Genomic DNA, 26,864 nt, shown 5'->3' with positions numbered 1-26,864 from the left:
GCTGTCGTACTGTGACATTAGATGTAATAATCTGCTGTGATTTTCAGAACACCACAACCAAACCGGCTTCAAAATTCTTACCTTGAAGGGATTCACTCGTCCCTGGCTGCTTGATGCAATTACAGCTATTCAATAGGAAAGAAAAAATAAATATGTAAAAATTTGTGTGCACCCAACACACGCATTGTAGACAAGTAGATGAAAGAGCATTAGCTTCATTTGCAACAAACGTGGCTAAAATTCATTTTTCATGTTTTAGCCTCTGTTAGTTGAAACTTAAAGATGATGTCTAGATCAGAGGCATCCACTATCCCACACCACAGAAAAGAAGTTCCCTTCAGGCTTGAAAGCATTTGGATAAAAGGAAATGCACTTTGTTAACAGCATGAAGGTTATACTACACATCCGCAGCCACTATTAGTCATCAGAAAAGCCATGCTGGACCTACAACTACAAACCCATAGGAATACCCATTATTTGCTCCATTTCCAAATCTGTTCCCATTCCTATTGATCTTGCTAGAGGATGGCAGGAGGGAAGACACAAGGAAGAATAAGAGATTGGATTCTGCCCTGCCCATTAAATCACAGTCCTATGGCAATGATGCTAACTCTGCCCTGTAAGTGCAACCAGAGAATGCATCTGCGATTATGAAGACAAATCAATTGATTTTTGTCCCAGAGAACACCTTCAGGACACAGCCAGGCAGACAACTTACTCAGCACGTGGCACAAGCAAGGTTACCAGCATAGTGTTAAAGAGCATCATTAGGTGAAGATGGCATCAACAGGAATAAGGAACCACTTAAAAAGGTGAACATAACAATCAGCATAAGTTACTCCTTGACAGCAATGTTAGGCACTGTATTTTAGTAGCAGGGGGAGGACAGAAAATAAAAACAGGAATAGATGTGGTGAAGTATAGCAAAGTTCTTAAACTAGAATAAATGGAGATTTACTCACCAGACTTAGGAGTAATCACCTCTGCTGAAGAGACTGCTTTGGAGAAAGGATTTGGCCCTTTGGAACAAAAAGGTAGAGTAAAATGTAGCAAACATAACTAGTTAAAAACAAAACCCTAAACACACAAGCAAGCCATAGGAAACCATTCTGTGTCTTAAAGTATGCCTATTCATTTCCAGACTGTGCTTTTACAGTCTTTTACAAAGCCATCTATCTTTATCTGGTTTTATCTTAAGAGTTGTATACTTACTTCTTAAACCTATTTTTTTAATTAAAAAAACTAGTCATGTCTGAAAGAGAGAAGAAGATTTTCAAATAAATACCTAACAATAAGAGCTAGACAACTATAGAATATGCCAATGCTGTAAAAAGTAAATATAAATAAATAGAGTAATACAGAAAGCGATAGTTCTGTTTTATAGGTAAAGCTATCTCTCCATCCATCCATCCATCCATCTTTTGCCTCATTTTTTGGAGGTAAGAAGCTAACATATATTAAAGACCAAGTAAAACAAGAATAATCACTAAGCTCATTTTGCTTTTCTCCTCTAGATCACCACTAAGCCCCTAAATGAACACCTGCAGTACATAGAAACATACAGAAGGATGGGGAAGATGAGGAGGTGAATGGAAACAAAGGGGAAAAATACAGTTTGCCCATGGTAATGACAGGAACATCAGAACACTGCAGATTGCCTGACAACTCTTTTATAAGTAAAAGCTCAAATGCTGAAGAGGGAATACCCAGTGAACTGATTGTCCATCGGTTCATCTCCTGCAAGACTTGAACTGAAATCAAATAATAGCTTCACAGAGTGACCCAGTACATTAGAAACAGTGTCAGACAACAAAAAGCCTCCACGGGGATCCCTTTAAACAGTTATGGACAAAGCAGGAGTGAGCTGTGACAGTGCAGAAGAAATACACTCATTCTGTTATTCTGCAGGGATTGCAGGCTCATCCTGGGCTCTGTCATGCAGGGCGCCCTGGTTACAGGAAGCTCATGAGCAGAAGTCACCCTGTTAGACTTGCTGCATATTTTTTTCATGTGTCAAAGTCAAGATAGATTAGAAAACACCATGCCTGTTGTAACTAGCCAGCAGGAAACACAACCCCTGCTACAGTTGCAAACTTTCAAAACTCAGTGAAAGAAATGTGATTAATTTCTATTTAAGTAAACGTCTCCTAAATTGAACCTCACCCTTTTGTCAGGTCGTGTGTCTGTCTTGCCTAAATTTTATGCCAAAAAAATCAAAATCATAGAGGAAACCCCATTGTTTGCTTGGTGCTATGTACTGCTGAGTTATCCAAACTAAAAGTTATCAGGGAATTTCCAGAATTCCTTATCAAGTCTGTGAAAAACACATCTAGATAAGATGTCTTGATAAGACAAGGGGAAATGGTTTCCAGCTAAAAGGGGAGATTTATACTGGATATTAAAAGAAGGTTTTTACGGTAAGGGTAGTGAAGCACTGGCACAGGTTTCCCAGACAGGTGGCTGATGCCCTGCTCCTGTAGACATCCAAGGTCAGGCTGGGCAGGGTTCTGATCGAGGTGCTCCTGCTCATGGCAGCAGGGCTGGACCAGATGGCCTTTAAGGGTCCCTTCCAACTCAAATGATTCTGTAACTTCCACCCTCCTCAGAGAACATATTTCCCTTACTCTGTTTCGGCACTTCAGGTGTTCCTTCTGCTTCCTCACACCCATCAGTTTCCTCGGCCTCTCCCATCTCTTGGTCCTGCCGAGCACTCCTGCCTGGCAGCTGGCCCCACTCTGTGGCAGACGTGCTGTAACTAAACGGAAGGAATTCGTCAGAAAGGAAATGGTGCCTGGAACTTCACCACATCCAGACAGAAAACTGAAGCGAAGGAAGGCTAACGTACTTAACTAATTTAGGAAATAAGATGAATAACGTTTGGCACTGCTTGCATTACACCACTGATTACAATGCAACAATTACTAAAGATAAACTTTCATTAACCACTTCAGCTTGAAGCACTTGCAGTGGTACTCATGTAGCTCTGAGACAGAGCACACTAAAACGCGTGTACACGTAAACAAAAGGTTCATTTCTTTTAATTAGAATGTCAGCATTAAATTGATCAGGTGCTACGGACGATCCAGTGTTTGTGATGTTTTTTAGCCCTCAGAGTGGCTGAAGTTGCAGACCTGGGATAGCAACTCCCATTCATGATCCAGAAGGGGGCAGACCATTTGGCAAGGAGTTTTAAAAATGCAGTTTCACACAGGAGAAAAGGGAAAGGCTATAGATAAGTCCCCCTGCTTATCGCTTCCTCTTGCTTAAAAAAAAGTTACAAACTTCATACAGAGAATTGCTATGGGAGGGCATTGCTTCTGATAAAACATTATGACATTTTTCTGGGTTATCAGACTGGTGGTTAGCTACTTGCTTCCTTACAGCTGCACCACCCAGATGCCAAGCAAGAACACACAGCTCTTCTGTACGTCTCCACAGTTCAAAACAAACTCAAAACAACAACGCTAAACACTGAGAAGAAAAGAGACATCTTTTGCCTACAGACAAAACAGATGTAGGTACAGGAGGAAAGGTAGACAGCAGAGATACAAAGAAAAGAATGCACAGTAAACCTGTGATCTTTCATTCATTTTGAAGAGCTGGGATTAAAAGTGAGTAAGACAAAGTGGGATACACTGAGGTAGCGTACTGAAAGAAGAGGGGGGCTGGAGGGAAGTAAAAGAGCTTTAAGATGGGTGTGGATGGAATAGTGGTGAAGAGGCAAAGGGAAAAAAACAGGTTGGAGACAAACAATCAAAACAACAAAAGCTTAGAAAAAATAATAATAAAATGAAAAATAACCAGAGCAACTTAGAATCAGGCCCACTTTGCCTCTGAAACCACGGCACACAAACAGTAAGCAAGCAGTGGAGATGTTCCACCCTGCATTAGTATTCTGGGGCTAGTTTCTAATCAGAGTCCTCATAAGATGTCAGCAAGAGCATACCATCTTTGTACATACAGTTTATGAGTGGCAGAAACTGGTACTTCAAATAAATACATTGCAAATTAAGGCCCAGAACAGCAAAAGTGGATCAACTGGGCTAAAAATGTTCATAAATCAGTAAAAACATTCCCAGGTTTTTAATCCCAGCGATTTGCATTACCCAGCATTCAAGTGAGTTCGGAAATCCTCCTCCTCCTCTTCATCTTCCAGTGCTGTTGCCAATTCACTTGCTTTTTCCACAGCCATCTCACTGAGTCGCTGAGCTAAATTCAGTCTTCGAGAGCGGGACGCATACTTGATGGCCAAATTCACAACGTTTTGTGTCATGAGGTCAGCAAGTTCCACACACCGGGACTCACGCTCCAGCTTACAGGAAAGCTGAAAGGAGAAAAGTCTTGAGAGCTACAGCCTTCAGCTACACAGCTCTCTGAAGGCTACAGGACCAGAACGTGATGAGGTTTTGTGTACCTAGTGAATAGAGACAAATCATCAAGAATTATGAATCTTCTTTTCGAGGGTTGGGTGGGTTTTTTTGTAATTCTTGGTTAAGGTGCCCTCCTTCTTTCTTCCCTTTGATAAGCAATAACAACATGAACTGCCATCCACTGCATTTGGGGAGCTCACTGGATGAGGCAAATTTTCACTCAGAGGAGTCACATCTGAATTTCAATCAAATGCCATCTAGTCAAAGTTTCAGGGGTTATTTTTATTTTTGATTTACTTGTACTTACAGCAAACAATTTCATCAGAAGTTCTTGCTGCTCCTTCACTGGCTGACTTTTAGCATTTTCATCAAGCTCATAGCCATTTTTTGATAAGTAATCCACATAGTTGTGAAACACAACTGAACGCCAGTATTGCTCCTGAAAATGGGAGAGAGAGAGACATGCTGGAGGTCAGGCAGGGCATAAATAAGGAAACTCTTAGCTCAGTGCCTAACAGCTTGCAAATGGTTGTACCATTCATTCTTAAATCTTCATTTTAGAACAATGCTGAGAGGTAGGCAACTCTCCCTTAACTCCAGAGTCTAGTGAGGATAAACAGACCACACTAACATCCATCTACAAACCGAACTGAACAGACTCCATGTATTCTAAATTCCATGTGCACCACAGGCTTTCAGTAGGACATTCATCACTTTGCTACCTGCATAGGCAATTCTAGAACAAATGGATTATTTTTTCCTAATCTCTGTCCCACAGCAAACTGGAAGTATTCCACAGTAACACTGCAACTGTAGGAGTAATATTCATCTGTGAGACAGCAGAAAAGAAAATATAACTGATGTTTTCCAGTGAAATACTGCTATGGTTATTCCACCAGCCTAGCTCTGTGGAAAAATAACTCACTCAAAGCCACAAAGTTCTCATCAGATCTGTTAGGAATCGTCTGTTTCTTTATAAGCACAACATACACTGAAGTACATGTTCCTTCAGGCTAAATTGACAGTTCCTGAAGTTTCCCTTTTATTATTTGAAAAGGACAGGAAAAACAAAACAAAACAAGCTAACCACCACAGTCCATAAAACAGAGAATAAATTAATAAATAAATCTTTGAAATGAAAGAACACGAGTTCATAAAAGCCAGGTACCTATTATTGAAACTCTTCACACTTGTATCAATGAGAATGAGTTGCCAACAGCACTACAGTCTCCAAGCTTCAAGCTAGAATTTTATGCTCATTTGTATTCTGTGCACTCCAGCTGAACCCCTCAACATCACAATACTTAAATTAAAAAGTGGATAACTGATCTACTTTTCCAGATGTTCACCTTGATTGGTGAACATCAGAATGAGATTATTTGTAAATACAAACCTTGTGTCAACAGCTTCATTATGTATTCTTCTAGAACCAACTGTAAGGCAAAACAAATGGAAAAAGACACACAAAAGCCTGAACTCAGATAACCTCCTTAGCCAGGTGCCTTACGCAGAGTTTGTACCGCTCTCTTCCTTGCAGATGATTAATAGAAAGCTTATGTAATCCCTACTATGAGGATGTCTAAGACTATCAGTTGTGGTCTCAACATCATTCCATACCTCCATCTGTCCCTTTTCTGTTGCAATTTGGCAGTAAGGGAGTGTAAAAGATAATACTGCCACTGCAGGACGTGGAAGTGTCGGAGGGAATCGGGCTCCTTTGCAAGGAATACACCTGTGCATGGGAAACAAAAAGCAGATGCAATCACCATCTAAACCACGTCTCCTAAGAAGCAAGATACTTTAAGAGGATTTGCTCTTTAAAAAGTAGTAATTAAATTACTGACTTAAATATAGCAAGATGTAAGATTGCATTATAACGGGTTATTTTTACACTGCAACTAAGAAATTATTTTGAAAGCAGCAAGGCTCACGATGCTCTTGTTTACATCAGAAACTCCACGTATGGCACGGAACAGACACAGATCTCTATCTCACACAACACACAATTTGACAGCAATTACAAAACGTAAATGCAGTTTATTAAATGGAGAATCTACCTAACAACAAAAGGCAAAGGAAAAACAGCAGGCACATTGACCACTTATTGTGACAGAAGCTTTGGACTTAGCAGTGATGTATATAGACACACAGACGGGGAAAAAAAGGGAGGGGATGCAGATACACATATCCTAACAACGTAGTCTTAATGTTTCATTAAACTAGTACTCTGGTAACAATCACTTAACAAAACATTGATTGGAGAAGAGCTGTTTTTCCAGCAGCACCAACAAGCATTGACAAAAATGTCAGGTTTCATAGCTCTGAGCTAGTGTTTCAAACACTAGGAGAAAAAAAGAACAGGAAGCGTTAGTGCTCTGGCCATCCATGTTGATTACAGCATGTGTTGTTCCTACAGTAAGGAGGGGGGAGGGTTATCTTCAATATGCTGGTGGCTTTGAATAAAATGTCCCTTGCAATTCAGAGGTCAGCACCATCTTTCTTGGAGCAGAAGGAAAAAAACTCAAAATGACTGACTTGCAGCTGACCATCCCACCAATACAATGTGTCCTGGTGAAGTGCATAACCAGCAAAGTGAGACAGCCTAAATTTCAATAACATCTAAGTTGATAAGATTCTGATCCAGTGGGAAAAGTGCATATATCACTGAATAAGACTACACACAAAGATTAGCAACTGTCTCCGATGCTTGCTACAATTAAGGGGAATAAAGTTGTTCAGAAATCACAACTCACATTTTAAATGGCTCACTCTCAGCTAAATAATTATTTGAGCACATCTGCCCTTTCCCAAAACCTTTCTTCGTTGCCATAGTTTAAATATTAACATAATACCAGATTGTTTTTATTTATCCGTGCCTAATGATGTAGATTAGATACAGGATTTGAGTGTTCTCAAAGGGACAAAAGGGAAAAACAGCTAAAAAATCAGAAATTAAAAAAATATATCAACAGCAGAAGCAGAATCCTAAGAGCAACCATAAGCAAAGTGCAGTCTTACAAATCTGCCTGCATCAGAGACATGTGATTTCATAACAAAGTACACGTGCCTGCCAGCCAAGGCAAGAAGCTAATATTAGTTTGTTACACGTTATAAAACTAAGACTTTACTCAAAACAAACTTAGTAACGAAACATCCATGCCGGATTACACCACTGTGTGTTTACTAAAACTACCTGCTTTAGCAAAATTTATTTCCAGTTTCTCTTACTGGGAGGTGTTCTATAAATTAAGAGCACGACAAACAGAGCATTTCCCTTGTGGCATATCTGACCTGAGCTGCTGGGGGTTTTCATGGATGCCAACGACCCAGTAATGATCAGATTTTCCTTTGCAATGCTCTCGTGTGTTACACACTGGAATCCAAGTGTTTCCAAGCCCTCGGTTCAACATCCTCACAATTCCCTCAGAATCCACGTAACACGGGGTACCTGAGGATACAATGCAGACCATTACTCTGACAGGCAACTAATTATGATGTGGCTGAGTTTGAACTGGTGGATACTGCTGGGAAATGACGTTTTACATACCACGAATTCAATATCCTCTCACCAGAACAGCACAACCGAGCTGGGAAACAGCTTTCCTAAGAAAGAAGCGCCACCTACTGACAGCCAATGCTACTGCCAGGGAACTGATTCCAGTTCAGGACTTCAATTTATTTTATTTTATTAGCTTTATTTGTACTTAATTTAATTACATACCTTCTGCTGAGAATCCAACCCACACCAAATAGGACTTCTTTGTAAGTGAAAGAGGGTCTCCATGCAAAACTTGTTTCTTCTTCTTTCCTAGCTCCATCAGCTGTACTCCAAGGCACTGGTCTCCCCCAAATCCAGTACCTAGGAAGAAGTTGTTCAAAGACTATGTCAGAAAGCAAATGGTCTTGTCTCTTGGCTAAATTTAGGTTAACTTTTGAATCAAAAGCTATGTCTAAGGCAGTGTTATTTACGAATAAGCTACCAGACAAGAGACTACTTGTCATTTCAGACACATAAAGTATGCATAACGACTAGTTCCTGGATTTCATCGAGTAATTAATCATGGTGAGGCTGAAACTTCGGTTTAATCTATTTATGCTACTGTTATAAAATTATCTCTTTCCCACAAGCTAATAGAGGTATTCCAATATAAAACATACGCTTTACTGTCAGATGCTTAAGACTTACAGGTTGTGACAGTATAACTGTCACTGAGAAGACAAAAGGGAAAAGTAAAATACTTCTGATAATGACTCTACACAAATACAGCATTTGAATATTTGAACCCAGTAACAGAAAAGGAATGAAAACATCAACTCAGTTCGAAAAGATTAAAAAAAAGGATAGAAGGGAAAAATACCTCTGTGATAAATAATCATCAACTGCTCTCCATGTCCTGCCATAGACACCACCGGACCTGGGAGACAGAATATCTCTTTCTGAACTCCTCCAACTGTAAACACTCGAACCAGCAAGGCACTAGTGGCACAAGCAGCCCAGCCCTGACCTAGACAGACAGCTTCAATATCTTCATCCTTCGGCATATCTACTGTCCACTCCTTGTTTGCATCCCAAGAACTAAAATAAATGCAGTGGAGCTTGCTGAAAGAGAGACAAACAACAACAGGTAAGTATTTCAAGAAGAAAAATATGTATCTATATGAAAATATACCATGCACTTCAACTGCACCAACATACTATGTTTCTGTCAGAGATCTGGAATGTGTGACTGTCATGGAAAGGAACAACATCATCCTACAGATTACAAGGGGACATTTGCAAAGCCCTGCTCTTATTATTCAAAAACTGAAAAGCCAACTTGAACTATAGCACTGTAGATTTAGAGCCTCTGAAGCATGAAGCAGAGACACTTTAGAGGTTTGAGAGGAGATTTTTAGATGGAAATAGACAAATGTTTTGCCTAATCAGCCTTAACGAGAACTAAAGGTGTTCAGTACTCCAGACTACAAGCCTTTATCACACATCTGTCAAACTATACTATCTTTCAGAAGAAAAAAAAAGATTGAAAACTTTGGTTCTGCCATCTAAATAACTGTAACCAATTCACAGACACCAGTGCTTTTGAGAGGTAACCCGCATGTCCACCTCATTTTGGAATAAAAATATAATTTTTCCAAGTCAGATAATCAGTACATATAAATAATGCTCTCAAAGGCAAAGACTGCTTTTCAGCTTGTCACATGTGCAAAAAGTTCTTCCTTCAAGATACTTCTACAAACAAACAAAAAAAAAGAAAACCAGCAATAGTGTTGCTACTGCTCTTAAATGCTCTTAAACTCTTCACATTATAATTCTTCTTGTAAGACTGTGGGTATCTCCAAACATCTTTCCTTAGCAACGGTATGAAAAGAAATAGCACAGACCTCACAATTTATCATTGATCTGAGCAGACTGAAAGACTATTGTTCACATTTACAATTTCCTTTGAGCTAGCAATGCATGCACTTTCTAGTATATATTTTTGGGGAAAAAAAGCATTTAAAGAAAATCCACAGGAAACAAAATACATCTTTAAATGTCTTGAAGATTGCACATGGGTGGAGGCGAAAAATCCTCCTCAAAAGCAAGCTCCATAAATAAAAGCACAAGATCAAAGCCAAAAATCTCAAATAAACTGACAAAAGCTGAGATGTATAAAACATGCTAAGTGTAATTCTACACCACAAGTTTGAAAGAGCAAAGCCACGGCTTACCTTGTGAGTTCCTCTGTACTCTCACAGGCTAGCAAAATAGCTTCAGTAGAGAGGTCAGCCATTGTGTGATTCAGGGAGTTAGGCAGGTGTGTGGCATGATGTATGGAGGTATCATGAAATTCTATATCAATAGCATTGTCTTGCTCATCGTTGTAACAGCGAATGATACCAACGGAATTCCAAACCTATTAAAAAGAAATACTAAAATCATCCATCACACTGACTGCCCTCAAACAGCTTACTAACATAACTAATACCAGGTGGGAAGGCTGACGAGTTACACAGCCAGGACTTGTACTTTCTAAAGAAATAGTTTTGCTCTCATTGCTTGGCCATAATTCTCCTTACAAAATAAAACGTTAACAACTTGCAGTTATAAAGAAATAATGAATAATGAATGCACAAGTCTTAAAGACACAAAAATACCCACAATATCTAAAATACACTCTGACTAAAAAGGAAGTTCATAACAGATCTGTTGGACTTCCATAGACAGGTACAAACTGTATTGATGCCTTAAAGCCAAATATTTACTTCTACATCAAGAGTAACCAAAACGTAAGGCATAAAATTACGCAGTCCGCATTAACACAAAGCCTGCTTTTTACTAGTTAGCCTCACGCTGTGAAGCATTTAAAAAAAAAAAGAAAAAAGAACAAAACCACAACCCACAAAATGTGGATCTGGGGAAGATTAGATCAAGATCAAGCAAAACCAAGACAATATTAACAAAGCAGCTACATCCACATAATCACACAGAAGCAAGATTTACCATGAACCGATGCATGAGATGTACAGGAGTGGAGCCAGACTGGAATGGTTTTTGCCTGGGAGTTGGCCTTGGCCCATCATAGAAAGGCTGCTGCGTAGATGATGTTGGCAAAGCTGGAAAGCCACCAATCAGATCATCAACATCATCCTCCTCCTTTTCAAGTAGATTGGAATTAGCTTTTATCATTCCAATATCTAAAAGTTTAAAACACATATGTATATATTTTAAAACAGTGAAGACTTGTCAGGAAAAATAATACAGAATGTGTGTAAATAGATGATGCCAAGAAAGGATGCTGAGAAACTGCCTCGAGAACAGCACTATGGAGCTCTGGAAAATTAGTTTATTCTGTACCTAATGAGTTATCATCATCAATTATTGCCCGTGTTGGATGGCCTGACGTAGGCATAAGGTCATCATCATCACCATGATCTTCATTAGCTCCAGCATTTGGGGAGGACTGTGGTTCAATCATATCTCCATTCAAATAGTCATCATCATCTCCATCAAAGAGATCTTCATAGCCTTTTGTAACAGTACTGGCAACCTAAAACCACGTTATCAATTATAATTATCAACTCATAATTATTAACTATTTTTATTATTAACAATTCTAAATCCTTCCAATATCTTACAGAGGCCTATAGAAAAGCTGGAGAGTGATTCTGTCAAGAGACTGCGGTGACAGAACAGGGGGTAATGGTTTTAAACTAACAGAAGGTAGATTTAGATAGACATTAGGAAAGAATTCTTAACTATGAGGGTGACAAGGTCCTGGCACAGGCTGCCCAGAGCTGTGGGTACCCCATCTCTGGAGGTGCTCAAGGCCTTGCTGGATGGGGCTCTGGGCAGCCTGAGCTGATGGGAAGTGTCTCTGCCCATGGCAGGGGTTGGAACCAGTCAATCTGATCCCTTCCAACCCAAACCATTCTGTAATTCTATGATTAAATCATCTTTTGAATACAGAATTCAAGGAAGGAATTAATGCACAAGAGGGAGCTTTCAACACCCAGTAAAGAACGCTTCATGCAATTCGATGACTTAAACTACCCCTTTAATTTAAGAAATAATTGGTGCCAATCACCTTGTCGTTTGGTTTCTTTCCATAGCCGATATCTTCCCACAATCCCAGATTTCCTTCAGTATCTGTATAAGCTATTTGCTCATATTTGGGATGCCACGCCAGTCCACAAATTGAATAATTTTTCTCATGCTTCATCCTAAAAAGAACATGAAAATTTGCTATCCCTATTAAGCCTCTCAGGGCAGAAACACCCTCAAGTTATTGTAAGCGGTGGTAATACTGATGAAAATAGCATAAACATACATACACAGACAATAAAATAATTAAGAAGTTAACTTTGGATTAAATAGCTACCCTAAAAAACACAGATCTTCCTTTACTATAGAGGAAATTATAAAATCAATCAGAATCACATTCATAAAACAACAGCTTCCTGATGCATGCAGAATACAAAGTAATTCCCCAGCAAACAATACATTCCAGAACCATCCAGTTATAACAAGAACATTCAGCTCTTTCTCTTGTACCAAACTGATGATTTATTCTTTTATCTTCTCCTCCCTTTATTCTCACAGAACAATCCACCCTTGAATTATTTACATGATGTCTTTAAGGCCTTACATATGTTCTAGAGTAACAATCATGTTTCTGACTCATGATATTCAGACAGATAAAGCCTCCCTTCTGTTCCTCACTGTATCTAACCAACATAAAGTTGTTTGTCCTTTTTGTGCCTACAGGTTGAGGATAGCTGACTTACTGACACGTCGGTATTTCTCCTTTAGTTGCATCTTGCTGCCAACAATCTCAGGGTGTGCAACCAGAGGAAGATTTGTTCCCATCAAAACTATTCTTTAATCAATTAGAAGATTAAAATGTGATAAAAAAAATAGTGCCTTTGAAATGCTTCCAGACTCTTCAAGCTATGCACACTACGTATGGTGGGGGAAGACAAAGCAAGGTCACTTTCCTATTTGACAGTTTGACACCAGTGGAAGCTGCTTTCTGGCAGAACATGGGGATGATGTGGCAGCCCTTGAATGAAATGAGGTATTAGCATGCCACACCCAAATTGCATAAGGGAAGAGCCCTCCTCCTGCTCGCTTGCTCAAGTCTAACCTGAGCAGAGGCCCTGCATCACAGCAAGGACCACCCAGCCATGACACCACTCTTCCAACCTGTGCTTGCTTATGTTGTCCTCTCTCCTGATGTGCTTGCAGAGACCATCTGTAAGATCAGATGGATGGGAGTTTTTGTAGCTTAAGCCCTTATTATGCTGTCTCCTGGAGCTACTGTTAGCACAGCACAGCGTTGGTGGTATAGTGGTGAGCATAGCTGCCTTCCAAGCAGTTGACCCGGGTTCGATTCCCGGCCAACGCAATCTGCATTTTGGGTTCTGGGACCATCAGAGCTCCGAGCTGGGATAACCATGACCTGCAGTAACAATAAAACCCCAATCACCCCCAAATTTGTGTGGGATCGCTACTCTACCTAATGCAACTAAGCCTATGGGTCCCGATAGGATTCAACCCAGGGTCCTCCGAGAGCTGGCTGATGTCAACCCAGGACCTCTCTCAATTACTTTTCAACGGGCTGGGAAATCTGGAGAGGTCCCAGTAAAACTGGAAGCTGGCAGGTGTCCCACTTTTTAAGAAGAACGACAAAGGAGACCCCGGTAATTACAGGACTGTCGCTCCCACTTCAGTGCCTGGTTAAATTATGAAGAAGATTATTCTCAGTTATTGAGAAACACTTGAAAGACAATGTAGTCATTGGCCAGAGCCAATATGAGCTTAAAAGGGAAAAGCTCTGCTTAATAAACTTAATTTCCCTTCATGAAAAGGTAGTTCACCTAATTGACCAAGGGAAGCCAACAGATGTGATCTTTCTGGATTTTAGCAGCTTTTTATACTGTTTCTCACTGTATCCCTCTGAACAACACGTTCAACATATAGCTAAACAAGCACAAAACACAAAGGGTGAACAATTGGCTGATGGCGTAGGCTCAAAGACTTACAGTAAATCCCTTAAATGTTTTTATAAATTATCTGCTTATTATAAAATATCTAGCTAAGTTTGTAGATAATACTAAATTAGGAGGAGCTGTGGACTGGGATCTCTGCTCTCCGGTGACAGCGACAGGACCCAAGGGAACAGCATGGAGTCGTGACAGGGGAGAGTCGGGTAGACTAGGGCAAGGTTCTGCACCAGAGTGTGGTGGGCATGGGACAGGCTGCCCAGGCAGCAGGCACTGCCCCAAGCTGCTGGAGCTCAAGGAGCATTTGAATAATGCACTCAGACATAGGATGATTTTGGGTGGTACCATGTAGAGCCAAGGGCTAGGACTTGATGGAGACTACGGAACAGCACTACGTACCTCTCTATGCACTCCCGGGCTTCCACCTTCCACACCACTATACTCCCATTCACACTTCCAGCTGCCAGATACTGCCCACAAGGAGACCACACCACAACATTCAAGGGCTAAGGGAAAGAAGAAATTATGGGGAGAAAAAGTATTACCAACGCACACATATTCTGAAGTATAATATGGAAATTCTAGAAGAAAATCTTAGCAAATCATATCCAGCCTCCTGAACTAGAACTGCCTTCAGGAAGTTCCCAGCAAAACCACTCTTTAAAGACAGCACACTTACTTGTCAGAATACTTAACTTCTGTCACTAAATGCTGTCATGATAGAACATGTCAAACCATGACTAGATACGTAGACACAAACAGTAGATTTTGCAAACTCAAGTGCTGAACATAATTGTCTTTATAGCTTAATGAATACATCTTCAGAAATTAAAACCCAAGACTGCATTTTCTATCTTAATCTCATCCCATTTGGAGTACATTTTCAAGTCAGTGAAAAGAATTAACACAGCCTCCATACCCCTAACAGTTACACTACAAAAGTAATTCTCTTTCACCCAAAGGTTTCCAAATATATAATCAAGTCTAAAGATATATAACCAAATCAAAAGTCAGATACCACAGTTAAGGCCAACACTATTAAGTTAATCTACATAACAGAAAGACAATTTGTTATGAAATACTCAACATTTTCCCCAAAATGCTATGTTTAGAACAATTTGTGAAAACAGATATTCTCCAGTGTCACTTGGTGACTCATTGGTTGACTTTAGAAATCTTGAGGGTTAATATCAGGGAAACAGAACCAGAGCCACATAGACAAGTTTGACACTCATCTAATATCTCTCACCTTGGTTTCCAACATGAAGTAATAGGATCAGAAATGAAAGTAGGAAGGAAAAAAATACTGTGCAGAAGGTAAACTTCTAGCAGAAGAACACAAGAGCATTAGCAAAGAAGGAAGATTAGTAAGCAGCTGTTTTATGTACCTACCTGTGTGATGGAAGTATCTGATAGATCAACTGGATTATCCCAGGTTTCTCTTCTATACAGTTTAACCACTTTATCTACTGGAACTGCCAGCAGCTGTTAAAAAGAAACAAGAAGGCAATTTAGAACAAGTTATCTTCCAAGAAAAACATTCAACCAAAAAGCATAGTTTCTTCATTTGAAAATATTACAGTAAGGTCTGCCTAAATATCCAGCAGTTCTCTTGCCTAGCAATGCCAACTAAGAAAGTAAAGAATGCTGAAATAATCTTGAATTACAAGGTTCTTTAATGCTTTCCATATGCAACACAGCAAAGAATGTTTGTTTTTATTTTAATCTTCATTTATTTCTGGCAGAAAACTGATGACAGCTGCAACATAAGGTTCTAAGTTCTTATTTATGTAACAGCTAAGAAACATGCATAAATAAATTTCAGTGTTCTGAGCGCAAGTCTTATGTTCTTCCTTTTCTTTCCTTCCCATACCTCTTTTTATCAGACCACAATTTCTCTATAAATCTTTTTTGAACAGCTAATTCCTAAAATAGTTCATTTTGTATTTTGCAAACCTGCATAGCTGTTATTGCCTGTTTACTTCACAGGATTTGTGTGTTAGTTGGTTTTGTTTTGTTTTGAAAGAGATTTCTAATGATCTGCTTTATAATGAGGCAGCTGGCTATGTTTGGTGTGTCTGTGTAAAGAATTTGTGCAAAAATTAAAGTGTGTGCTTTTATGCAACATGCATACAAAGTAACCTGCACTTTAAGTGACATCCTGTCCTCCACAGAAGAGTCATCCATAATGCCACCAGAATAGCTAGGTATTTTAGAGTGGACATGCACAGACAGAGCTCACAAAAGGCTAAACTGGGGAAACAGATCATTCAAGTCAGAACTCTGAGAAAACACTGGAAAACGCTCTTTGGACCCTGCATATTGTCCTTCCAGACAGCAGGCAAGAACAAAAGCCACCAAGCAATTGTTCCCAAACAATCACCTTTTGCTCAGTTCACTGTCCTTCACTTGAAGTATGATGTGGCATGCCTCATTTCATACAGGTTTGTATCTATCCGCTCCTTACTCCTCTGTGTTACCAACTGCTGCAGGGGTGTTCCGGCTAACATGATACAGAGACATCTACACAGCTATGCAAACTTCTTCCTTCCAGCTCTTTGTGGTATGTGATCTGCACAGAGTGCTCTTGCATCAGTACATGTACAATGCACTGGATATATAGTGTGTATGGTTGTCAGCACTACCTTTACCCAACAGCAGCACTACCTCTGTTCTTCAGCTGAAAACAGCCGTAGAACATTTTGGATTGGAAAAGATCTTAAAGATCATCCAGTTCCAACCTTCATACCATGGGCAGGGATACCTTCCACTGAGTAAGGAACACATTACTACTGAGGTGACATTTGCAGAGCAAGATTACTGACTGACAAAATTTACCAAGAGAAAGACTGAACTCCTTTGACGCTCCGTTGTGAACAATTAGGTCATTTCCCTCATGCACAATGTTCCTTCCTATTCAGCACAACGTGACTGTTTAAACATTGTTTTGGGCTGACAGATGGACTACTGCCAAACACAGTCTGGCACTTAAGCGAGCAAACACTTCCAAGTTTTTGTTTTTCCTAAAAGTGAACTTCAACCCAAATATTTTCCTCACTCCCCGGAGCTGGAATTTGGACTTTCCTAGATTGAGTTCTACTGTACAAAGAGAAATGAAGGATTAAGATGCGGCTAAAACAATCTGTCACTTACCTTGCCACTGCCAGGTTGCCAGGCAAGCCTGCATATTGATTTAGCATTTATCACATCATTACATTTCTGCAGCAGCAGCCAGTTGGTCACGCATGTCTGAAAACAAAACACTCAAAAATGAGTTCTCCAGTTCACTGAAAATCTACTGTATTTCAAAAACCCTTAAAGGACAAGTGTGGAAAAAGCTAAAAGGAAAAAAAGGTGTATAGTTATTAGAACTGAAATAATCTCTTTCATACAAATATATTTTTTTGAAGGAATAGGTACATTTTTTTTTATATCCAAAAACACTGAAGAAAGCATTTCTTCTCTGAAGCATTTCTTTTCTGAAAGAGTGGTCAGGCACTGGGATGGCCTGCCTAGGGAGGTGGTTGAGGCACCATCCCTAGCGCTGTTCAAGAAGCGTTTAGATGAGGTGCTAAAGGACTTAATTTAGTAGTTGGGTAGAGATAGTGATAGGAGGATGGTTGGACTAGATGATCTTATAGGTCCTTTCCAACCTTATGAACTTATGAACTTATGAACTTATGAAATACTTTGCCTATGTAGACCTGAAAATATTTCATTACAATGCAACTACTTATAAGTAGGATTGCAGCAAAAGTATCTTTAATGAAGTATAGAACAAAAGAGCTCATATATTTAGGTTACAAAGATAGAAATCTGGCCAAACTGCTTTTGCCAAATCCAGATTGACAGCAGCAAGGTGACACACATCAGCCTTAATCTTACAATAGCAAAGTGAAGAGGAATGAATTGCAACATTCTCATATTGCAGCACAGATGATATACCTTACTGCCACAGCCCCAGGACACAGCCTGAGTGCCCCAAAAGGCACCCACTGCCACAAAGTACATTCCCAAGTGTATTTACAGGAATAATTCTGCATGGATATCAGTCCAGTCAATAACAGCATTCAGCAACAACAATCCCATGTACGTATGCAGAACTGCTTTATTATACTGCTCACCTGAAATCAACTTCTCAGGCTCCTTAGAATGCAAGGCCAGCAGAGACAGCTGGCTCATCAAATCTTATTTGTGACGTGCCTTGAACTATTTGACACAAACATCACTAATCTGAGCCCAGTGATCGTATTTCTTAAAAATTATGTTCCTCAATCTGTGATTTGCATCCTTTGTTTGTGAGAAACTGCTGTGAAGTTTGCAGTTTTTTTGCTGTTGTTTTTTGCTTGCTTCAAAAGAATGGCATACCAAGACCCTTCTCAATAGCACTGCACTCACTATAACATGGCCCCACCTCTACACATAAAGAAGACTGAAAATGCAGTAAGTTGAACGTTGAGTCCTTGGTAAACTACATTTGTGTGCTGAGAGCAAGAGAGATGAAAGCACCACTGCACACAAAGACCCCCTACCAAAGAAAAGTGGGCATCACCTCACTGATTCTGGCATGATGAAACCCAAGCCCCTTCCTAAACCCAACTCAAAGTAGCCACTAGTCAGTCTGAAAATTGATCAGTAATTCACTGGAAGCTCAGGAAAAATTAATGAACACAAAACACACTTAGACCACTGTTTGCTAGCATACAATTTACTCCTCAACTCTGACAGCAACAGGTGATAACTTGAAACCCTAGTATCTGCTCATGGCAAGGGAGCTGGGAGTAGGTGGTCCCTTCCAACCCAAAGCTACGATTCTATCAGTCTAAGAAAAATAGGAATCTGATGTTAATTGTTACCCTCACTGAGGGCTAGTTTTGAATATGCTGAGAACAAAATACACAATGTAGACCAATAAAGAAAGATGGACAGAAGAAATCAGGGATTCCACAGACAGGAATAGCAACTCAGAGCCCAGGCAGCATTTCACTTGAAACCTCTCCCAGAAATAGAAAAAAGCAAATATATATTTTGTACGTATATATAAAGTACAGTCAAATTTCTTCTTAAAAAACCCAGAATTCAACATACAGCATGTATTCTTTCAGGTGTCTGAGAGCATAGCTAATCTTTTACATGCATATGAATTGTCTATTTAAATAATTTTTGTAAATATTATCAGCTGTTACTGATAACATATAAAAAGACAAGAAGCATTTACTCCAGCAGGGTTATTTCACTCTCTTTTTGCTGTCTGTGAAATCCCTGTTTTCCTACAAAATATTCAACTCAGAAAGGCATTGTCTTCTACCTGGTCTTCCACTTTCCATACTCTGACAGAACCATCACAGCTTGCTGATGCCTATGGAAGAAAGTTTTGCAAATGAATTAAAGATACTGAGATGTTAATGCAACACAATTTAAAAACCCTGTAACCAGCAATACAGATACAGAACGCATAAGCACTTTCAAAAAGAAAGTCTCCCAGTTTAAATTGTTTTAAGACTTCAAACTTTCTGTCAAATGATCTTGGCAATTCCATGTAGTTTCAGTAGTTAACTGAAATGAAGTAGATTTACACGCCCACTCACTGTTGGTACTGTTTATTTCTTCATTTTACTCAAAAATACTTTTTTTTTCCGCATAGAGAAAAGGAAATTCAAGATAAAAAGTGAACAAGAAAGTATTTTTACCAGATAAATATCCATGGGGTCAAAAGAGAGGCTTAAAACAGGAGCATCATGTCCTCGGAACGTTTTCTGCTTGCTGCTATCAGCCACCTCCACAACTTTGACCATGAAGTCACTGCAGATTACAATGGCACAGAGCTAAAGCATTAACATTGGTATCAACTGTGACAGAGTATTTGTTTACAGTAATAAAAATTAAATTAGATACTTGTTATCTGCTGGGAAGAACGACCTAAAGGAGAACCATCTCAAGGTTTATTATAATAAGAGCAAGGACAGATTATTGTCATCAGAAAATAAGTTTTGTTCAAATGAATGCTCATAAAATATAGTTGAAGAAGATATGGCATACAGACAGATTACACAGCTGTCAAATATAGTATTTTATGAGCTCTAATGAAAACCTGTGCTTAGATACCAGAAAGCTGACTTAACAAGAACTATCTGTTAAATGGGACCCGCATTTATAGGAAATAATTTGCTTGGTCAACAAAGGCAGAGCAAATGCTTCATTTTGTAGTTTTTAACAAGATCATTAAGACCAGTTAGTGTATCAGATGCATTTTTTTTCTTTCTCAGCCTTATTCTCTCCTCTAAAATTCAAAGTATCCACGCTAATAACTTCTAAGCCAAATAAGTCCTGTCTGAATCTTTTGGTACTACTCCCTGTCCTACTTCACTGCTACATTTTCAAAGTGGAATTTAATTTTAGGCACTCTTTTTATAGGATTAGCCATTCCCTTAACTACACTGAACTTAGACAAAACTGAAATTTACAGACCTCAGGTAATATGGAGAAACCTGTGATAAGCAAAACAACTCCTCTTAGCTGTACTCCCCTGTACCACAGCTGCCAAACTCCTTCAGTGTGGTACAGAAGATCTCATCAAGGCATGACCTCAGTTTTACAGCCTCTTTTCCCTAATGTGAGGGCCCTGATCAGGCTGCAGAAGTACTGATTTTTGGGTAGAAGTTTTTAAAAGCAGAAAGAATTTGCTGTCTGCTTTATCTCTCTAATCAAAGTCATATCCTGGGGGAGAGCAGTTCCTTCAGAAACAAGCACTGGCAAAGAGCCCAAATTCATGATCTCTGTCAGATTTAGAGATTAGAGTGGTTACTGTCCCCAGCTGTCCAGTCTCCCACTTTTGGTGGAGCTGGCGTGTCTGTTCTGCAGCTGCCAGACTTCAGGGCCCAGAATATCAATCCCAACTGCTTTCTAGTTCACTTCACACTTAGAGGAGGCAGGCAGCAGATGTAACATTAAGGCATCTCTGCTGCAGGGCTGGAGGACAAATTCCAACAGAGAAGCAAGCAAGCAGGCAGGGTTAGCTACAGTACCTAAAAAGCTCCTCAGATCAGAACTCAGCCCACTTTTGCATGTGTGTATACATCTGCCACATTACGATGCTGAAGAGACAGGACATTATATTTAGCACACAGTAACAAAATCCTTGATTTTGCAGTGAGATCCATATGGGCAAATGCTTGTGCTTTTGCATTACAGGACTGAAAGCTGAAAACACTCAAGGCTCCTCAAGAGAAGGAATTATTTCATAACACCACAATTCCTCTTAAAACTATTTAGTGGATCAAACGCTTCCCAGAGAGTTGTTGCTTAACAGTTCTTTTCATTCCTTCCCCCGCCACCACTGTCCCTGGAAGGCATTTTGCATTCCTTTAAAACCCTCAGAGGTATGTGGATTAATAATCCCATTAGTAAAATCACCACGTGAGGAAGCTGACACTTTCTGAATGACAGCAGTGCCTTTCCTCATGATGCACACATTACCTAGACCCAGCAGCAATTTTGGTACCGTCGCTATTGAAGACAACGTGGTTTGCATTCATGGTGAAACGAGTAAGGATGCCATCAGGAGCTCCTTCAGGAAAAGTGTGTATCTGAACAGTATTGTTTGATACTGCTGTGATCAATCTGCCATTCTAAAAAAAAAGAAAGAAAGAAAAAAGACATAAAATGTACTGGTGAAACCACATTTACACCCAAGGAGCCAAAGAATTGAGCTGATGTTCCCAATGCTTGTGCAGATTAACTTTAGTAGCTCCAAAAGGCATCTGACTGCAAGAGTAGGGGGTGAAGTACTCTTCCACCTTGTATTTCTTCCACTAAAAATACAGAGTAGCACAATAACTTCAATACTTCATCATTTTAACACAAGTACTTAAAACCTAATACAATGATTCTCTTGGTTTCAGTACTGTAGAAACACACTCCAGTTGTTTTAGTACACTTAAAATTCATGATGCTAACCATATGGCAATTAACTTCACCAAGACCTTCCCAACCCGTGTTAATTACTGAAATAATGAATACTCTGAAAAGTCACTAATGAATTTTAAAGAACTGTCTGCTCTTCTTCAGTTGGATAGAAAAAAAATATATCCTTTTAAATGACCAAGAGAGCACTTAGAACAAGGAGAATCTTGCATCCTGTTTGGATCAATATGCTACATCATCACGAGAGGGCACCCTTGCACCAAACTTGACTGTTAAACGTCACCAGGGAAGGATAAGAAGTTCAAGAGCCTTTTGTCCTTTTCAGAAACAGAAGGCAGATGAGATGTTTACTAAAAAATTATTCCAGATTAGACTTGATTGCAAAACAAAGAAATAATTATCCTATGCTTGGAACAGTAGCACATCTTCCTGAAGTGATGATATTGATCCACACTTGCATGCAGCCATAAGTTTTTGCAATGTATTCACAAATGTTGTATTCCTTTCTTTTTTTTAATGTAGCCTAAAGTTACAGTAAAAATCCTGAAGAAAAATAAAGCAACAGCCAGTGGTAATTAACCCGAGGAAATTAAGAAAAATGAGACCAGAACTAAAAGTCTTTTCCAATACATGACTACATGAACAAATTTATTAAAAAGAAATGCTTTCTATTATATAAGTTTATAAAGGCAACTTATTGACCTTCTTATTTACCATCACTGTTTCTAGGTACATGGCAAGGAACTGCCCTAACATTAAAATAAACAGAGCAGGCCATGCTTTGAGCAGTAGAACAAGTGGCAGAAATGACTCTAATCTGTATTCTCATAAATTATCATTAATTACTATTAAAGAAAAATCTTGTTCTATTCTGATTCAGAAGGAAGGGGAAGGGACAAAGGGGAACAAAACGTCAGAAGAGTATTTTGGTCCAGTATTATTTTGAGAGCTAAATATCAACTAATTATCTAAAAAAAAAGAAGGTATTATCAAAGTATTACAGTACACTGACTCAGGAAAGTAATTTTTTAATTAACAAATATTGAAATTCCTTGGATCTTAGAACAGGGCCATGCAAAACAACCTCTTGGCTTTCTATTCTCATCTAACCTTCCTCCACGAGTCAACTCCAGTTTGGAGCCTCTGAGATAGGATGGGCAGAAGAGCAGGAATCAGCTGCACCACACACTGCTGGGAAACTTTCTGCAACTGACACTGTGAGAAAATACTGAAACAGTCTCCAAAGTTCACTGAATAATTAGTTTAATCTGCTTGGTTTGTTTTCCAAAAAGGAGATCAAAGTTAGAAGTAATTATAACTGACTGAGGGGAGAAGGGGAAAAATAACATTACAGAAATGTAGTATAATGAATAATTCCTCTACAAGCCTACACGGTGTAAATTGGATTGTTAGAAGTACTCTTGCTTACATAAAGTACTTAATTTAGCTAAAATATTCAACAGTTCTGGAGGCTTTGTGAAAAGTGTTTGTTTTCAATATAGCTTAAACATTTTCATTGACTCAAAGATGCTCTGTAGCAGTGTGCTCACATCTAAACACAACCTGCCACTGACTCATTCCCATTCAATGTCGTTTTCCATATATTGATGTGAGGACAAACAGCCTGAAATGTGCTGCACACAATATTAGTCTTGCCTTTTTCCATGTACTATCTCAATATATGTCTTAATGTAAGTACACCAGCAGAATCTCAACAGGCATTACATACTGGCATCAGCACAACACGATCCAGCAGTTCTGTTAATTACTGTACCTTCAGAGCACATGAATAAGCCTTCTCTCCAACATTAATGGACTTTGGATCATCATCATCCAGGTTTTCCCAGATCCTAACATCTCCATCACTGCCACAAGTCACGATGCAGCTGTTCAAAGACACAGGATTTGAACCAAATCAAAATGAAGTGGGGTTTTTTTTGTTTCATTTTGTTTTTTCTGAAACACAATTCATACGATATAATTCACTGAACACCACGTTTAATAAACATGGAAAAGGAATACAAATTTGGTAGCACAGCTCAGCACTGCTGTCTCTGGTAACTCACTAGGCCTGGCACTCATTGAACTGAACTTTACTCATTATCCATCCAATCTCACCAGGATCTAGACAAAATTTTTCAGAGGACTGATTTCACTGCCAGCTGAGCATTTAATTGCTTCTTAAGCCTTTGAAAACTCACCTTACAGCTGAGGGCAAAGCTAAGAGCACTAACACAGACTTGACTGAAGTTTAACAAGCTTAACATGTTTCAGACCTACAGAACCCATAAAAACATTAATATGGTGCTCAACCATCAAGTTTGCTGAAGCTAACTATAGTTTTGATTTCTTACAGTATATGCAAATGTATTTTCTCCAAAGCTACATCTGAAGTCTTTGAAATCATTCTTGTAAAAGTGATCATATAGAGAATCTTTTACACGTGTGTGTAGGTATAGCTCTCTTTTTCCCAGGTAAATAGTGATAGGACAAGAAGCAATGGCCTTAGCTGCACCAGTGGATAGATATTAAGAAACATTTCTTGTCCATAAGAGTGGTGAGGCACAGGCATAGGCTGCCTAGGGAGGAGGTGGAGTCACCATCCCTAGAGATGTTTAAGAAACATGGTGACGTGGTACTAAGGAACATGGTTTAGTAGGCAATATTGTGGGTGGGTGGATGGTTGGACTAGATGATTCTAGAGGTCTTTTCCAACCTTAATGATTCTATACATCCTATTCACACATCCTATTCTCAACAAAGGCAAATAAAGGATTTAACAGACCAAGCCAGGTCACAGGTCCATCTGTCCAATATCTCAACCAACAACTGCTGGAACAAATACTCCTCAGAAAGCAATGGACAGGAATGTGACCATCCATCCCCCAGGTGGTCATAGAACCATTTGAGTTGGAAGGGACCATCTTCAAGGCCAACTGGTCCCACTCCCCCACAATAACAGGGACACCCACAGCTCCATCAGGTGCACAAAGTCCTGTCGAGCCTGGCCTTGGGTGCCTGCAGGGCCATCCACCACCTCTCTGCACAACTTGTGCCAGTGCTTCACTAACTTTAATGCAAAAACACCTTCCCTATAACCGATCTAATTCTCCCCTCTTTTAGTTGGAAACCATTTCCTGCTGCCCTGTCACAACAGACCCTGCTAAAAAGGCTGTACCCTTTCTTACAGCCCCTTTCAGATCTCCCCAGGGCCTTCTCTCCTCCAGGCTGTACATCCCCATCTCTCAGCCCATTGATCCCTTGGATTATTTTTATGCTATTTTCCCCTTCTCTCTAGGTGAAGGACAGTTACCTGCCGCTGTCATCGAAGCAGACATCTGTGTGTCCCTCCGTGTGTCCGTACCTCATCGGCGGCATTTTTGCTCTCCCCTGTTAAACAACGACGGGAAATAACATTAATTTTTAAGACTTTAGAAAGAACCCCAGATGAGGAACCCCACACCCACTTATCGCAATAGGTCTGGAACCCAGCAGACACTCAACAACCCCAAAACGGGGCGGAAAACAAGCCACGGTGGATAAAGGGAGAAAACACAAGAGGCAAGCGGGGCTTGCTGCCCTCTATAGCAGCGGCCCCACATCCCGCACAGCCCCCCCGGGGGTGGGCAAGGCGCTCCCCCCGCCCTGTGCCGGGCGCTAGGCCCAGGCCGCGCTCAGCTCACCTCACCTCACGCCGTTCGAGCCTTCCCGCGCTCCCCGCCCTCTCCGGGGCCGACCCAGCTCCGTCAGCGCTCCGTCAGAGCCCGGGGCGGGGTTGCGAGCGGCGGGGGCCGGGCCCGGCCGGCACACAGCGGGATGGCGGCGGGCGCGGCCGGGGCCGCTCGGCGGCGGCGGAGCTCCGGGAGGTGACGGGGCCGCCTCGTCACGGCTGCCGCGCGGCAGCGCCAGGTGAGCGCCTACAGGGGACGCGAGGGGCGGCCTTCGTCGTCTTCTTCTCCCTTCACCTCGTCCTTGTGGGGAGATTCCCGCCCCAAAAAGCCCCGTCCGGGGTCAGGGCGGGGGTCCGTTCGCCCAGCGGGCGGTAGTGCGGGTCCTGCCCGCTTTGCTTCGGTGCGGGAGCCGAGCAGAGGCGGCTGCGGGCATCGGGTGTTTGTACGCGCTCAGGAGGTGTAGGAGCGCTCCCCAGCGAGGACGGGGCTCGTGGTTCCCGGCCCTGTGCGGGGCTCCGGGCGTCAGCCCCACGGCGTCGGGGTCCGGGCCGTGTGCGCGTTGGTTCTGTGCTGCGGCTGTCACAGTGCCTGGGCTGAGTGAAGCGGGCGGTGGTGTGTCAGTGGGGAGCGAGGCATCTTCCCGTGTTTGTTCCCTAAAGGATGGGGTGTGCGAGAGCTCGGCGTACCTGAGATAAGGGGAAAATAAAAATAAAAACCCAGTTCTCTGCTTTTCCCTTCTGTGACTTTAAGGTTCTGGCCCAATTTATTGCTGCTTCTAAGAAAAACTGCTTCCAGGCAGAGCCCTTTTATCCTCTGTTTTACTCTGCAGGGGAATGATGAGCTCTGGGTGAGCAGAGGGATTTATTTGCGCTGGAAATGCGATCGGGCTCTTCATAACACTGCCTTCTTACTTTCATGAATGAGCAAGGCAGCGTTACCAAGTAGGCACACTTCTTTTTTCCCTTGATTTTTTTTTTTCATGAATATGCCCAGATTTCATTATTAAACCCGTGGAAGCTGTGTGAAGACATGTTTTCCATGGGTGTACCCTGACATATTTCAGTAAAGCGTGATTTCTGGAGAGGATAATGTGTGCTAGCACTGTGATTCTCACTGAACCACTTACCGGATGAGTGGGAAGACCAAGCTATTCTTACAGCAAGCTCCTGGGGCTGAGGCGAGCGTGTGCCAGCTGTATTATTATGCCTCTAATTATTTATTTTAGCTCGCAGAAAGTCTCGTGCAAACTGCACCTGCACGTTTTTATGGTATAAAAGCTGCTACAAACTCAGCTTCGTGCGGCGCTCCCAATTCATCAATCCAGAGGTGCTGCCTGCTGGAGAAACTCTGGGAAAGCTTTTGGGGCCTGTGGGTTTGAAGGTCACTTGGCCAAAGGAACGTAGCACCCTGGCTC

At 40.8% G+C, this 26,864-nt stretch overlaps 1 protein-coding gene and 1 non-coding gene across 2 annotated transcripts in view; one reads left to right on the top strand and one right to left on the bottom strand.

The window, feature by feature from the left end:
• Window positions 1–25,508, bottom strand: part of WDHD1 (WD repeat and HMG-box DNA binding protein 1) — a 29,163-nt gene extending 3,655 nt beyond the window's left edge. Inside the window, exons 1-22 of the mRNA XM_065748067.1 lie at window positions 25,468–25,508; window positions 25,093–25,169; window positions 23,554–23,665; window positions 21,333–21,484; window positions 19,547–19,658; window positions 19,165–19,215; window positions 17,010–17,105; window positions 15,249–15,341; window positions 14,256–14,362; window positions 11,939–12,074; window positions 11,209–11,401; window positions 10,855–11,048; window positions 10,083–10,267; window positions 8,729–8,970; window positions 8,092–8,229; window positions 7,662–7,818; window positions 5,988–6,102; window positions 4,678–4,809; window positions 4,107–4,324; window positions 2,625–2,755; window positions 963–1,019; window positions 82–125 (exon numbers count right to left, since the gene is read on the bottom strand). Of these exons, the coding sequence (XP_065604139.1) occupies window positions 82–125; window positions 963–1,019; window positions 2,625–2,755; window positions 4,107–4,324; window positions 4,678–4,809; window positions 5,988–6,102; window positions 7,662–7,818; window positions 8,092–8,229; window positions 8,729–8,970; window positions 10,083–10,267; window positions 10,855–11,048; window positions 11,209–11,401; window positions 11,939–12,074; window positions 14,256–14,362; window positions 15,249–15,341; window positions 17,010–17,105; window positions 19,165–19,215; window positions 19,547–19,658; window positions 21,333–21,484; window positions 23,554–23,665; window positions 25,093–25,157 (2,730 nt within the window). The 5' untranslated portion in view covers window positions 25,158–25,169; window positions 25,468–25,508. The remainder of the gene's footprint in view (window positions 1–81; window positions 126–962; window positions 1,020–2,624; window positions 2,756–4,106; window positions 4,325–4,677; window positions 4,810–5,987; window positions 6,103–7,661; window positions 7,819–8,091; window positions 8,230–8,728; window positions 8,971–10,082; window positions 10,268–10,854; window positions 11,049–11,208; window positions 11,402–11,938; window positions 12,075–14,255; window positions 14,363–15,248; window positions 15,342–17,009; window positions 17,106–19,164; window positions 19,216–19,546; window positions 19,659–21,332; window positions 21,485–23,553; window positions 23,666–25,092; window positions 25,170–25,467) is intronic.
• Window positions 13,187–13,258, top strand: TRNAG-UCC (transfer RNA glycine (anticodon UCC)). The gene has a single exon. It is a non-coding gene; the product is annotated as a tRNA-Gly (tRNA).
• Window positions 25,509–26,864: the final 1,356 nt, after the last annotated feature.

The sequence above is a fragment of the Cyrtonyx montezumae genome, unplaced genomic scaffold (genome assembly GCF_038088225.1).
Source record: "Cyrtonyx montezumae isolate F1298 unplaced genomic scaffold, pur_monq_1.0 scaffold_10, whole genome shotgun sequence".
NCBI classification, from domain to species: Eukaryota; Metazoa; Chordata; class Aves; order Galliformes; family Odontophoridae; genus Cyrtonyx; species Cyrtonyx montezumae.
Note: the sequence above shows the minus strand (reverse complement) of the source record. Positions and strands in the feature narration are given on the sequence as shown.